Source organism: Asterias amurensis, chromosome 2 (genome assembly GCF_032118995.1).
Source record: "Asterias amurensis chromosome 2, ASM3211899v1".
NCBI classification, from domain to species: domain Eukaryota; kingdom Metazoa; phylum Echinodermata; class Asteroidea; order Forcipulatida; family Asteriidae; genus Asterias; species Asterias amurensis.
This window is the reverse complement of record NC_092649.1, coordinates 2327768-2342455: the sequence shown is the minus strand read 5'-3', so window position 1 is coordinate 2342455 and position 14688 is coordinate 2327768. Positions and strand designations below refer to the sequence as shown.

General features: G+C 42.3%; 1 protein-coding gene across 5 annotated transcripts in view; it reads left to right on the top strand.

The window, feature by feature from the left end:
* The window catches only part of LOC139951846 (uncharacterized), a 112517-nt gene that overhangs the window by 78692 nt on the left and 19137 nt on the right, over positions 1–14688 (top strand). For all 5 annotated transcript variants that reach the window (XM_071950930.1, XM_071950922.1, XM_071950917.1 and 2 more), the window contains 3 exons: positions 170–220; positions 901–959; positions 5431–5574. In XM_071950930.1, coding sequence (XP_071807031.1) covers positions 170–220; positions 901–959; positions 5431–5574 — 254 coding nt within the window. The remainder of the gene's footprint in view (positions 1–169; positions 221–900; positions 960–5430; positions 5575–14688) is intronic.

Sequence of the window (14688 nt, the reverse complement as noted above, 5' to 3'; positions counted from 1 at the left end):
GAAAGAAACTAGTAAAAGGACTGGGCTTGTTTGTTCATAGGTCCAGGCCCAATGCTAAAATTACTGGACCCTGGCCATTGGTCCATTAGGTACTTTGAGCTATGTATGCTCCAAATTGTTTTTGAGAATTTACTTTAAAGGTTTTTGTGATTTCATTACATGAATGCAGAGTACTTAAGAAAGCTGCCGGAGGATGCCAGAGATAGACCCAGTGCAGAGAGTAAGTCTTCTGTCATTTTCTTGTCAATTGAGTCGTCCAAAATCTTAAAGAAGTGGAAGCACTTGTATCATGTATCACAACTTCTACTCAAAATAACAAACCTGTGAAAATTTAAGCTCAATTGGTCATCGGAGTCAGGAGAAAATAACAGGAAAACCCATTCTTGTTTCCGCACGTTTCACCGTGTCATAAAAGACTGAAAGCATTAAAGGGAAGGTACACGTTTGGTAATTGTCAAAGACCAGTTTTCTCACTTAGTTTTTGAGAAAGAGGTAGTTTCTCACTAAAATTATAAAAGACTTCTAGCTAGAAGTCTTTTAGTCTTATCTGAAAGCACACAAACTTGTCCAACAAGGGTTTTTTCTCTAACATCATTTTATTGCAACTTCGATGACCAATTGAGCCCAAATTTTCACAGGCTTGTTATTTTATGTTAATGATGGGATACACCAAGTGAGAAAACTGGTCTTTGACAATTACCAAACGTGTACCTTCCCTTTAATGCTTTCAGTCTGTTTACTGCCTGCTTGGTTTCTTCTGTTAATCTGAAAAGCACCTTGAGCGCCTTTTGAGGCGGATTTTGGCACTATACATGTATGAATGCTTTTTATGATAGAACCCCTAGCGCGCTCCCAAAACTATTTACCAAACTGAAATTCCTTTTTCTTGGTTTCTTGCAGAGGCGTTAGGAATCATCTCTGGAGCTGCAAAGCATTCCAACGACATGATGAAATCCATGGTGAGTTGATGTAGTCATAACAACTCAACCAATTCTTCCATAATACCTTCATTCCGGTTGTCAATTCTACGTGAATGGTTTATTTTCACATGATGATAGCCTGATTGCTCCTTTGAGGCCATCATCTGCAAGTATAAAGTTTCTCCTGGGCCCAGTTTGTTAGAGCTGCTTTAGCAGCCAATATTGCTTAAAAACTTTCTGCTAAGCGAAAAATAAGCAGGAAATCAGTAAGCACAAGGTTAAAAAGTAATACTTTGAGCGTTGGGCCAGTAAAGTCACAAGTGGACAAGCCCAGGGGTCTATTTTACGAAGGACTAGTCCTAAGAGATATTAGAAACTTAAGGCTAGTCCTAAGTTAGGACGGGTAACTTGAGATAAGACTAGTCTTAACTCTTTGTGAAATCTCTTTGTGTAATACTTCTTTGTGTAGTATCTTTGTTTTAAATGTTGACAATGATTCAGATACTATCGTTCAATTCTAGTGTTGAGTAAAGATTTGAAATGTTTTAAGGGTAGAAGTATTTTTAAAACAAATGAATTTGACAAAATGCGCACCCTCCAGTAGTAGAGACACAGTTTTAAAACAATATTTCAGTAATGTTTTTTAAACAAATGCGTTCAACGCAAAAACATGTAGAGGGGGGGGGGGGGATGTTGTCAAAAACACAAGTTTATATTTGGTAGTGCATCACCTAGTAGTAAAGACACAGCTTGTCCGATTACGGGGGATGGTTTGAAGGGATGCTTTGCGGTGAAATCATCGGGTGACTCACAATCACTTCCTGATCCCCTCACTCTAATAATGAAGGTGCACTTCGCACAGATGCAGATGACGAGAGACGTGGACTTCCCTCCAACCCCCCCCCCCCCCCCCCCGCCCCCAACCCCCCTCCTCGGGCTATCAGCAGGAGAATGTCTGCGGTTAGGTCACATGGTACGAAGCGGCACAAGGGAAATCTAACACGGGACGCACTTCACACTAGTAACCCTACTTCAAAGTCCACTGCAAACTTTTTGGGGTGCAACCTTTTTTATGAGAGAGCGATTGGACTTAGGTGGAGGGGGGGGGGGGGGGCGGTGGGTAGTAGTCATCTGTTGCTTCCAATAAAGTACCAAATAAGTTGTCGGATGTTGTCAACAAGATAAATACACCACAACTGTTGACTGTTGACGTTTTTTCAGTGCAACTGCACTGTTTTTGTTGACCAGACTTGGGTTCTGGGTAGACTTTGTTGTCCATTAATATAAAAGATATTCACTAGCTACTTCCGCCCTTGTCATGATTGGTCGGCATCAGATTCTTTTTTTTCTTTTAGCGGCCGCTGTCATTTTGGAAGTTGTGGTGGCGGTTTCATCACTGAAGCCCTATGCAGGAAATGCACAAAAACAAATTTCACTCCTCACATGCTAGCGTTCAGTTTAAATCCTCAAAAAAAATTAATACTTTTTAGACACAAACAAATTTACATCACAGATTTCAGAAATGGACAGAGCACTTTTTCTTGAGGATGCTATTGTGACATGTTTTTGGGGGGTCACTGTTTGAAAGAAAAAAACCTGAGTAAACAATTGATGGTTCCATATGTTTCATTTATTAATAAAATCAATGGTGTGTGAAGAAATAACTGTCTGTAACAGTGCTGTATGAATCTATGACTTTTGGGTTTATTGAACAAGTCAAACTGTAGATTTGTTACACACTAAAGTGATAGTCCAACTTGACAAAGACAGTCTTTGCACATTTACATGACCCATTAATGAGCGTACATATTCATTATTCAATATTTTCTACGCGCGCACGCATGTATTTCGTCTAAAGAATGTTTTTGTTTTTGGTTTAAAAAAATGTTTTTTTGTCATAAAAAACGCAGGCATGGTCAACACGCAAATAATCATAAAACTATGTGCGCACCCACATGACATCTAACGCCCTACCAATGTTCTTAGCCAATCAGCGTTGTTTCCTAGTACATCCCTCCCAGGGGTGAGTGACGAGACGAGAGGTATCGATAGGGCGCGCTGCCCATGGTAGCGAGGCTGGTTGCACTGTAAAGCAAGCTTAAATACATTTCGCAAAATATTTATAAATTTGAACAAACGTCATTTTGACAAAGTACAAGTCAGAGAATACACTCTAAAGTTAGGATTTTTTCCTACAATGTACCAACCTTCGGCTTGTACATTCTATCTACGAATGTACACTTTCTTGTCCATTCTTCTATACAGAGTTTCTCTTGACTAAAAAGAAAATATCTATTTATTAAAAAGAATTTCCCTCAACTGAAAAGACTGTCTCTTTACTAGAAGAATCTTTAATTTTTTTGTACTTTTTTACTCTTGACTTTTGATGATTTTCTTTCTTTACAACTTTCAAGTGAAACCATAAATATTTGGACAGCATTAAGATACACTTGTTCCAAATTCACATTATTCCAGTATAAAAGAAAATCTCAATTTCTCAGAGGAATTGAAAAAAATGTGATTAGCTACCATTACCTTTAACATTAGGAGTTTTTTTGAATACCTAAAGCAGTACTCAAGACCTCTTACTGAAATCCTATTTTGAGGGTGACTCACCCACAATGCAAAAGTTGTGGTTTATTTTTAGGGAGGTGGGGGGGGGGTGTTCTTCAAATACACCCGACGTTCAGTGCGCGCACTCCGTTGCCATAGGGAAAGGGCACGCTATTACCGTAAATGGTTGTTGCTGTTTTAGGAATCTTGGAAACCCAACGGGAATACCGTGATGAGTTCCTGGCCCCTCCAGGGGCTGCCAAGCACACACTCAGGGCACAATTTTGACCTATATCGGGCTATCGTTATTTCAGATCCCCCCCCCCCCTCTCTCGCTGTGCCTACAGGAAAAGATGAATTTCCCTTGACAAATTGCCATCTTCCTGCCAGCAGTCACTTATGACATTTCAGTAGCTGCCTATAAAAGGAAGATCAAATTCTTGGCGGGAGGGTTCCAGGGCGTCATGCTAAATCAAGTTCTCTTTTTACTGCTTTTTTTTCTTGGTGGTCTTAAGTACAAAATGTCAAAGTAAACAACTTCCATATTCTGTATTGTTGCCAGGAGGTCATAGGTCGTGCTAAATCAAGCTCGGACACTTTTCCCCGCTTTTTTCCCCTTTGGGTCTTGAGTAACGAATGTCAAGTGCAACAGCTTCCTACTTCCGTATTCTTGGCAGGAGGTTATAGGGCGTGCTAAATTAAGCCACTACTCTGTTCCCGCTATTTTTCTCTTGGGGTCTTGAGCAACAAGATACATGTACAACAGCTTTCTATGTCTGGTAGCTATAATGCAGACCTGTTGACTGTGATGTTGTGCGTGCTGTGTTGCGGGGAAACCCAGACTTTTTGAAAAGGTTGTGGTGGTATTTTTAGGAAACTGGGAACCGAGCGGTACCCGAAAAGGAAATCCTTGGGTTTTTCTTGTTTCTCCTTAAATGGAGTTCCTCTGAAGTTTTTATTTAATTTTTTTGTTTAATTTTGTTTGATGTTGTAGAGTTAGAGTTCACCGTAGTTTGGTTTTTGACTTGACAATGAAACATGTTAAAGGGTTTGCTAATGTTGGTATGATTGGAAATAAAAATGTTACTTATTGTATAAAGATGGTTGAAAGCTTCTCTTTTGCTTGAAAATTCTGTAGTTTTGAAACATGAGAAAAATTACTTTAATTTCACCAGTCCAAAACCAGATTTTTGAAAACTTATAATAATTTTTGTTTCACTCTATTTTGGTTACTCTTTTGACCAATTGATTTTAAAGGCAGTGGACACTGTTGGTAAAGACTCAAAAATATAATTAGCATAAAACCTTTCTTACTGACGAGTAATGGGGAGAGGTTGATGGTATAAAACATTGTGAGAAACGGTTCCCTCTGAAGTGCCATAGTTTTCGAGAAAGAAGTAATTTTCCACGAATTTGATTCGAGACCTCAGATTTAGAACTTGAGGTCTTGAAATCAACCATCTTAACGCACACAACTTCGTGTGACAAGGGTGTTTTTTCTTTCATTATCTTGCAAGTTCGAAGACCGATTGAGCTCAAATTTTCACAGGTTTGTTATTTTATGCATATGTTGAGATACACCAACTGTGAAGGCTAGTCTTTGACAATTACCAATAGTGTCCACTGCCTTTAAACACATTCATGTGTTTATAACTTTATGTAAACGATGGGTCACACAAAGTGTACATTTGTTTGGGGTAAAATTACCAATGTTGGCCACATGCTTTAAAGGTGAAAACTACTTTCATAATAGTGGGGCAAATAAGGGAAATGATTGGGGGAATTAAGTTTTGATTTTAATTGTACTTGAAGACTTTTTTCATGAATTTGAATTTGCATAGGAGGTTTTGACTTTGAACTAATCAGTATGTTTTCAGATTTAAACTTATCTTTTGTTGTTGTTTCTTATAATTACTGATCTTATACTGTTCTGTGAATTTCTTCCCATCCCCCTCAGGAGCAATTTGAGAAACTTCTTAAGATTAATGAGAAGATCGAAGGTGAAGACATCATCGATCCAACAAGACACCTTCTGAAAGAGGGCAAGATCATCAAGATTGCCAACAAGAGTAAAGATCCTCAGGACAGATACATCTACTTAGTAAGTTCAGTTCAGTTCAGTTTGTTTCCACTCAATCAGTTTGCCTATACACAATGATAAACATACGCAGGGATGTGATTTCTCCAGTTTTAACCAAGGGTGTCGTGAAGAGAAGGAGTTCACCCCGGTGTTCCTGATCTGATCAGCATCATGTTGCCCCAGAGCACCTTGTAAACCCTTCATGGTGCCATGTAAAGGAATAGGTCTCATACTTCAAAAAATGTAGTCCCGCATACCTTGCAGGGGTGTGCTTAAGCGCAATAATAATACAAAGCTCGGAACTTGGGGGTTATTTTTGATTCATCGATGACACTTCAGCCACACATCAACAATATTGTTCGTTTATCATCATATCACATCAGGAATATAGGTAAGATTCGCAAGTACTTGGACAAAAGTGCCACTGAAAAGGTCATTCATGCATTTGTTACTTCTCGTCTTGACAACGGCAATGCTCTTCTCTACAGTCTTCCTAACAACCAGATTTCCCGACTTCAACGGCTCCAAAATACTGCTGCCCGCATTGTGACACTGTCTAGAAAATCCTAACCCCCATTCTGAAACAACTACACTGGCTCCCTATCTCTCAACGAATCATCTTCAAGCTGATGCTCATTGTCCACAAAGCTCTAAATGGCAAGGCTCCCCACTATATTTCTGAACTGCTTCAAGTTTACACTCCATCAAGGAATCTTCGATCAAGTTCCATGCTTCTCCTCATTGAACCCAAGTCTCGACACTCATGGGGTGACAGGTCTTTTTCTTCAGCCGCGCCACGCATCTGGAACTCTCTACCACTTAATCTTCGATCTTGTGTTTGTACCGCAAAATTCAAGTCTCTTCTCAAAACTTATGTCACGGGTGCGATGCGACCCCCCCCCCCACGTTTATTTTTATGTTACGTAATCATTTGCTTTACTTGCATGGCTAGCGCCCTCTGCGGGCTGCTTTCCGGTTCAAGAGCATTCTGTTTTGGGCCGAAGACCTTAACTGACGTCTTTGCGTGTCTTCACCCAACAGGTAAAGATCTTGTTATATTTTGCATTTAAATGTTTTCCTAATTACTACTTAGATTAAATAGTGTGTAATAAGCACTATCCTCAAGTCTCAATTTGTTTATAGAATGTTGTTGACTTTAGTGGATATCTGGTTGCTTTTGCAACATCACGCTAGCTATTTATTGATTTGCAGTGTTTAGATATATTTATTACCTCTAGAGCCTTTCCTAATAATCTTAGCAGTGTTACTGAATGTAACATTTTGGAGATCCTTTAGTTTATTTTATCATTGCTTCTGGGATTGGAAATAACCTGTTTATATTGCATTTCACCGTTAATTTGCCTTAAATCCAAGATGGCGGTCGCGTCCTTAATTTTGGCGCGAACCGCGAGTATTGTTTTATCGTTTCATTGTTTATTCTTTTAAAGTTTAGTTTATGTAATTATTATTGTATATTTTGTATGATCATTCTGTTTTGGGCCGAAGACCTTAACTGACGTCTTTGCGTGTCTTCACCCAACAGATTCACCGTTTACAGATCTCAATAAAACTAAAGAGCTACTATATGATCAGACTTGCCGTTTCATGCCCGTACTTATTCCAAGGGTCACATTTGGTGGAGAATCCGGGTACGGGCATATCGACGACGGCATCAAGCATCACTTGATCGTCAGAGTACATTATACCCGTCAATCTTGTGACCGGTACAGATTACCCCATCAAGACGTTGAAGGCATCCCCAGCCAGGACAGCCGGGTTCCAGCGGGCAGAGCGGCCTTCCCCCCTGAACCCTGCCCCGCGGAACGGAGAGACCCTCAACACTCCAGACGTGAAGAATTTCGGACCGCCGTATCCTTACCATCGGACTTGGATCACCCGTGATTGAGCAACCTTATCCAGCCTTTTCAACGCCCCTGAGTGCCGGATGTTTTTTCTTCACGATCGGAACTGTTGAACATTTTCGTCAACATCAAGAACAAGTTTACCGCGGTCTTCTTGAACATTTTGCCAATATTTGCAGATTTCACGAACTCTCGCAAAGAATTCGATCGCCTCCATATTGGACAAACTCATAGTTGTTTAAACTCATACGATCGGGAAAGCACCATCATCAGGACAATAAACACAATAGCATTGTCACACGGACTAAAGACCTCCTTTGTACTCTTCCACTGTGCCGATTAAGAGTGCGTTCGGTTGTTACCACCAGACAAGCAGCTGATGAACAATTCCCATTGTGAACATTGACATTATTGGAATTTGATTGAATCAAGTCTCAATTGTATTTTGGATTCGGATTTGGTATTGTTGGTTTTGTTAGGAGTCATTAATCTTGTCTGGCATTTAGACAGGTGTCCACTTAATGGGAGTAGGTACTTAAAGTTCTCATTCAGCTGAAAAGAACTTTAATCCATACATTGTTGTTTGCCTTTGGAGATGCTAAATTCCTGGGGTGTAAAAGAACACCTGTAAATTCTTTTGTATTGTATTTGAGACATTTTGATTGTCCAGCTGTGTGAAAGTTTCTCTTTATTACCTCAATTGGGTAGAGATAATTGAAGTCATTTCCTTCAGAATTGTCGCACGAAAATTCCATTGTTTCTGGTACTTCAATTGTGTACAGAATTTTTTCTTCTTCTGAATATTGATGTGTTCCAATTTGCATTCAAAGATTATATTTTGCTATTGCTGATTTGTTTTTGCATTGGTTACATTGATTGCATTTCATGATTGCTTCAGTTGGATTGATATTATCATTTTTTTCTGACAGCCATTTTACATTTTGTGAAGGTATTGCATTGATGACCATTTTTGATACTTTTGAATTGTGTTCTTTTGCATACTTTGTCACTCTGTATTTTATCTTTGGACTGTGTTCTTGGAAGCATGTCTGACGAGGAAGAATTCCCATCGTCCACAGCAGCATTTGGTCACAGATCATCTCGTCGAACTCTTCCGAACAGACCTCAACATACCTCTCCCTTCCAAGAAGAACTAGGCGACATCCAGCAAACAACCGATCGCATGCTTTCGCAACTGGGAAACATCGAGCGAAGACTATCCCGAGGCTCACTGCATCAATCAGTTCCAGGTACTCATGCACAACGGTCAACTCCAATGATGTCTACCACATTGCCAAGGCAAGGGTCTTCTTCAAATGACTATCCCTTGAGGTCTAGCCAAGTGCCGAGACAAGGTTCTTCTTCAACCGACTATCCAGTTCTCACACCTCAGAATCACCACCTACCTGACCGCAACTCCACTACGCTTTCATCTCATCACCGTTTACTTCCATCACATCAAGTGAAAAGTGTACCTATGTTTACAGGGCGTGACCAAGGTGCAACAATCGCCATTGAAGATTGGGTCCGAGACGTGAAGTATCTCATCGAAACTACTTCGATGCCTGAAGAAATCCAGTTTTCTACCATCGTGAGATATCTTGGTGGCGCTGCAAGAAAACTTGTACTCAATCTCCATCCAACACATCAGACCCCAAGCCACGCCTTTGCAGAACTCAAAGCACAGTTCGGAGATGTATTCCTGACTGGTGATCCATTAGCCAGCTTCTATGAGCGTGTGAAACATCCCACCGAACTACCGAGCATCTACGCCGTCGAACTAGAGGCAACGCTGAGAACCATAGAGGAAAAGTCAACCCTAAGTCGCCCTTTTCCTAATAGAAACAGTATGCTGACGCAACAATTTATGAGAGGCGTCAAAGACGAGAAAGTTACACAGAGACTCGCACCGATGAAGCCCAGAGATATGACGTTTTGGGAACTTCAAATTGAACTTCGTCAACTGGAACGAGAGTCTAGGATTGCAGCAGCTGCAAAGACAGGAACCAAGCTTCAAGCTCAACAATTGCAGCAGATTCGTCCTCCATATCAGCAATCCTCACCGAAAGTGCCAGATGTCAAGAGCCCCAAACCAACTACCGATCATGATGTGTTACAAGAACTTCTCGCCACTGTCCATCAACTAGCTCTGAGGGTAGATGATATCTCTCATCAAACTCCACGTGGACCTCAGCAACCAAGAACAGACCAACATGCCTCTGGTCAACGAGTGTTCTACTGCCACAGATGCGGCAATGAAGGTCATATTGCCAAAGGATGCAGAAGTGCCCCTTTAAACTCCAACGGCCCACGGCCAATGGGCAAGCCGTCAGAGGCCGGGAATCAGCGAGCCCAGTAGTAAGTTCTCCTTCAAACACTGCACCACGTCTGTCTTCAATATGCCACGGTGGTAACATACCTCTCCATCACCAGCAATTGATTGGTCCAACAAACGAAGACGTCGTCAACGTTAATGGTGTGAACTACACTGCCCTAATAGACTCTGGCTCCCAGATCACGTCGATAACGGAAGACATCTTGAGGCAAAACCCTGAGCTCCAGAACATGGAAATTTCTCCTTCAGAAGTCTCCATCGAAAGTGCTAGTGGGCACAGCGTTCCTCACCGAGGTGTCATCCCTTTAACCATCACTATAATGGACGTCGTCTACAAGGATGTTCCTACATTTGTTGTACAAGCAGACAGTTACCGTAGAAACGTTCCAGTCCTCATTGGTACTAATGTCATCAGAGCAGTGAAGAGAGACCATCAAGTGACAAAGAGTAATAAGTTCCTGCCTCCGAAGAGCTCTGCATGGTATGCAGCCTTCAACAGTATTTCTGCTTCAGAACCTGGTAGCCACAGCGACGGTACCATCGGCTACGCTAGGTACATCGGCCGATACCCCCGAGTGATACCAGCAGGCCAAGAAGTAGACATCATTTGTCAGGCACCCCCTGGCAAAGGTCCGTACACTGCAGTAGTTGAAAACTTTCCTCGAAGCTCTTCATCTTTAAAAGTTAGCAACCTGGTCACAGATGTTGAATCTAACTGCCAAGTACCCGTGAGACTTTGCAACATCTCCGCCAAGCCCATAACCATCAAACGCAACTGCAAACTCGCACAGCTAGCATACATCCAGCGCATTGATGATCTACCACTCAATGAAGACTACGAAACGTTACAAGCTAGACAGGAAGACGAAGATGTTTCTCCTTCTTATCAGCTGAGCCAAGTCCATGAAAGTCCAGGAGATGTTAAACATACACCACTTGTTGACCTATCCAAAGCGAAGTTAGACAGCGAGTCACAAAAGCAGCAGCTAGAGAGTCTCCTTCAGAATTACTCTGACGTATTCTCATCCAGTCCCCTGGACTTTGGATGTACGTCGACGATGAAGCACTCCATCCCACTCATAGACAATCAACCCTTTCGACTTCCTCACCGCCGAATTCCTCCTTCACAATACCAAGCTGTCAAAGATCATCTCAAGGCCATGGAAGAAGCAGGTGTCATCCGCAGAAGTAACAGTCCATTCGCCTCACCGATAGTGATAGCCCATAAGAAGGATGGTTCACTGCGGATATGTATTGACTATCGTCGCCTGAACAGCAAAACTGTACGTGATGCATATCCTCTCCCTCGCATCGATGAAGCACTGGACGCTCTTGGAAATGCTCAACTCTTCACCACTCTAGATCTCACATCAGGCTACTGGCAGGTTCAAATGGAAGACGAAGACATACCTAAGACAGCGTTCACTACCCCCATGGGACTATTTGAATGTAATCGGATGCCCTTCGGCTTAGCAAATGCCCCAGCTACATTCCAACGTCTGATGATGACTTGTCTCGGAGAGCAAAACTACGTCACGTGTCTTCTCTACCTCGATGACATCATCATATTCTCTGCCAACTTCGAAGACCATCTCGACCGCCTCTCTAAAGTGTTCTCCTGTTTGAGGCAACACGGTCTGAAACTGAAGCCGTCCAAGTGTAACCTCCTCCAAGAAGAAGTTAGATACCTCGGACACATCGTTTCGAACAAAGGCATTAGTACTGATCCAGAGAAGACGCAACAAGTAGAGCACTGGCCAACCCCCACTAATCGCAAGGAACTACAACGCTTCCTCGGCTTCACTGGCTACTATAGAAGATTTATTAAAGGATACTCACACGTTGTCTCACCTCTCTACAAGCTCACTGCTGGTGACCCAAGACGAAAGAAGAAGAATACCAAAAACACCTCTCCATCTGTAACCCCACCTTTCATCTGGACAGAAGAGTGTCAGAACGCGATGGACATGTTAAAGCAGTACTTGACATCTCCACCGATCCTCGCCTACGCCGACTATTCACTCCCGTTTATACTCCAGACCGATGCATCAGGAGTAGGGCTCGGAGCTGTCCTCAGCCAAGTCCAAAATGGAACAGAGAGAGTCATCGCTTACGCAAGCAGAGGACTCAACCCCGCCGAATCTCGCTACGCAGCACATAAGTTAGAATTCCTAGCCATGAAGTGGGCGATTACTGACAAGCTACGAGACTATCTTCTGGGCAACCAATGTACCGTGCTGACAGACAACAATCCTCTCCTTTATGTCACTACATCTGCCAAACTAGATGCGACAGGCCAAAGATGGATTGCGGCACTATCTCAGTTCAATTTCACTGTTAAATACAAGCCCGGAAAGAACAACGGAGCGGCTGATGCACTCTCTCGCAAATCGCAAGCTGATACTTCAAGAAGTCTCTTGTCATTCCAAAAGGATGCAATCACAATTCCTCCCCACATCGTGCAAGCTATCTGCAACAGTCACCCACCCGAAACAACTCCCTTCATCGAACCTCCAATTGCAAGATGCGATGTCATGACACAGAGTCACACGTCACTCCCATCAAATGAGTTGCCGAGACTACAAGAGAAAGACATCATATCCGCTCAGAGAAGTGACACGGACATATCCAGAGTCATACACTATCTAGAGAAAGGAAGAAAACCAACCAGAACAGAGAGGAGTTGTGAAAAGCTCGGATGCCTCATGTACCTAAGACAATGGGAAAAGCTTCACATGAAAAACGGCGTACTCTATCGTCTCAGAAAGACCCATGACGGATCAACAGCTGAACAGCTTGTTCTCCCTGAACAATTTCGAGACACAGTAATGACATCACTCCACAATGATTTCGGTCACTTGGGCTACGAAAGAACGCTCGACATCGCAAGAACCCGCTTCTTTTGGTCCAAGATGGCAAGTGACATCAAAACTTGGTGTGAACAATGCAAGCGATGCTGCCTAAGAAAAACTCCGTCTACAAAAACGCGTGTACCTTTGGTCAGCATCACCACAACTGAGCCTATGGAATTACTCTGCATCGATTACCTCAAGCTGGAAAGAAGCAAAGGTGGCTATGAAAACATTTTGGTAATCACAGATCATTTCACCAAGTATGCCCAGGCGTTTCCATCTCGCGATCAGAAGGCAGGCACAGTTGCTAAGATACTCTGGGAAAAGATAATACAGCACTACGGATTTCCTGTACGACTACACGCTGATCAGGGTCGCAACTTTGAAAGCCACCTCATCCGAGAATTATGCAAGATCTGTGGCATCAAAAAGAGCCGAACTACCCCGTATCACCCTCAAGGAAATGGCGTCACAGAGCGTTTTAACCATACGCTCCTTAACATGCTTGGGACATTAGAAGAAAATCAGAAGAAAGACTGGAAGCAATACGTCGAAATAATGACACACGCATACAACTCCACACGTCACGACTCCACCGGTTATGCTCCGTTCTACCTGATGTTTGGTAGACACCCAAATCTACCAGTCGACTTGATGTTTGGACTCAATTCCACTCAGAGAGAGTCTACTTCAAACTATGCGGACTATGTAGAGCAGCTGAGAGAAAGACTACAGAAATCATACACAAGGGCCAGCGACTACGTCAAACAAGCGCAGTCGAAACAGAAACGCCTGTATGACAGAGGTTCCTCCATCGCTCCTCTACGTCTAGGTGACAGAGTCCTCATCCAAAACAAGAACCTCATTGGCACATGCAAATTAGCCGATAGATGGGAATCACAGCCCTATATTGTGATTTCAAAGCACAAAGATCTACCTGTGTACAGCCTCCGCTCCCTCGGTGACGGTAGAGAAAGAACTGTGCACAGAAACATGCTGACTCCATGCATGTTTCTCCCACTAGAAGAGAACAACACAACAGCCGATGAACCACATCAGGAAACCCAGTTAGAGTCAGACGAACATCAGGAGAGTGAGAAAGTTCCAACTATCATGGATCATAGTGAAACTAGCGACGAAGAGATAGACATAGACTTCATCCCAGTAGAAACTGAATCTTCGTCAATGTCTCCTTCACTATCTCCGTCACTATCACCTCCTGTCCTCACACCAATCATAGATCTTGAGCCAAGCAATGTCGTTGAAGTTTCCCCTCCTGTCGCACCACCGCAACTTACCCCTGAGTTACTGGAAACCCAAACTATTGATGTTACAGATGAGTCGAACGACACTGAAAGTACGGTATATCTTTCGCCACCGAGCCCTAGACCTATCAGAAACAGACAGCCGCCCACAAGGTTTACCTATGACTTCATAGGTCAAACCAAACAACTGCAAGCACGAGATACATCACGCCAAGAAAAGATATGCAATGGACGACGACTGTTCGACAAGTGGAAAGAGCCTACTATGGCTAAGACAAGAAGAAAAGCTTGTCTGCGTCTCCTTCTGCAAGAACACAGTTCCATCTAATAACCCCCCCCCAAATTGTATATACACTGTATTATTATTGATTGTAACTCAATGAAGATAACGAAGTATTATTTAAATAATACTGTTATAGAGAGAAAGAAACAAAAAATCTCTCTGAGTTATGTTCATTTCGTTATAATTGTTACTTTCAATGTGTCAAGATATTGAAGTTGTAATGTAATTAACTTCTGCATTAAGTTTTGTCTACCAAAATGACAGAGTCTTTTTTGAAGGAACCATTTAGAGATGTATTTAAATTACTGGTGTTCTGCTCCTTAGTTATAGAATACTTACCTTTTTGTTGTTCTAACTAAATGCTTGGAACACCAGAGTTTTGTTTAAAGGTTGGATGGTATGGAAGACATTTGCCACCATTTTGTTTTCATAAGTTGTAAAATTTCCATTGTGTAAATATGTAACATAGGTTATGTTAGTTGCATGCCGAGGACGACATTTTTCTCCAGGGGGAATAATGTCACGGGTGCGATGCGAC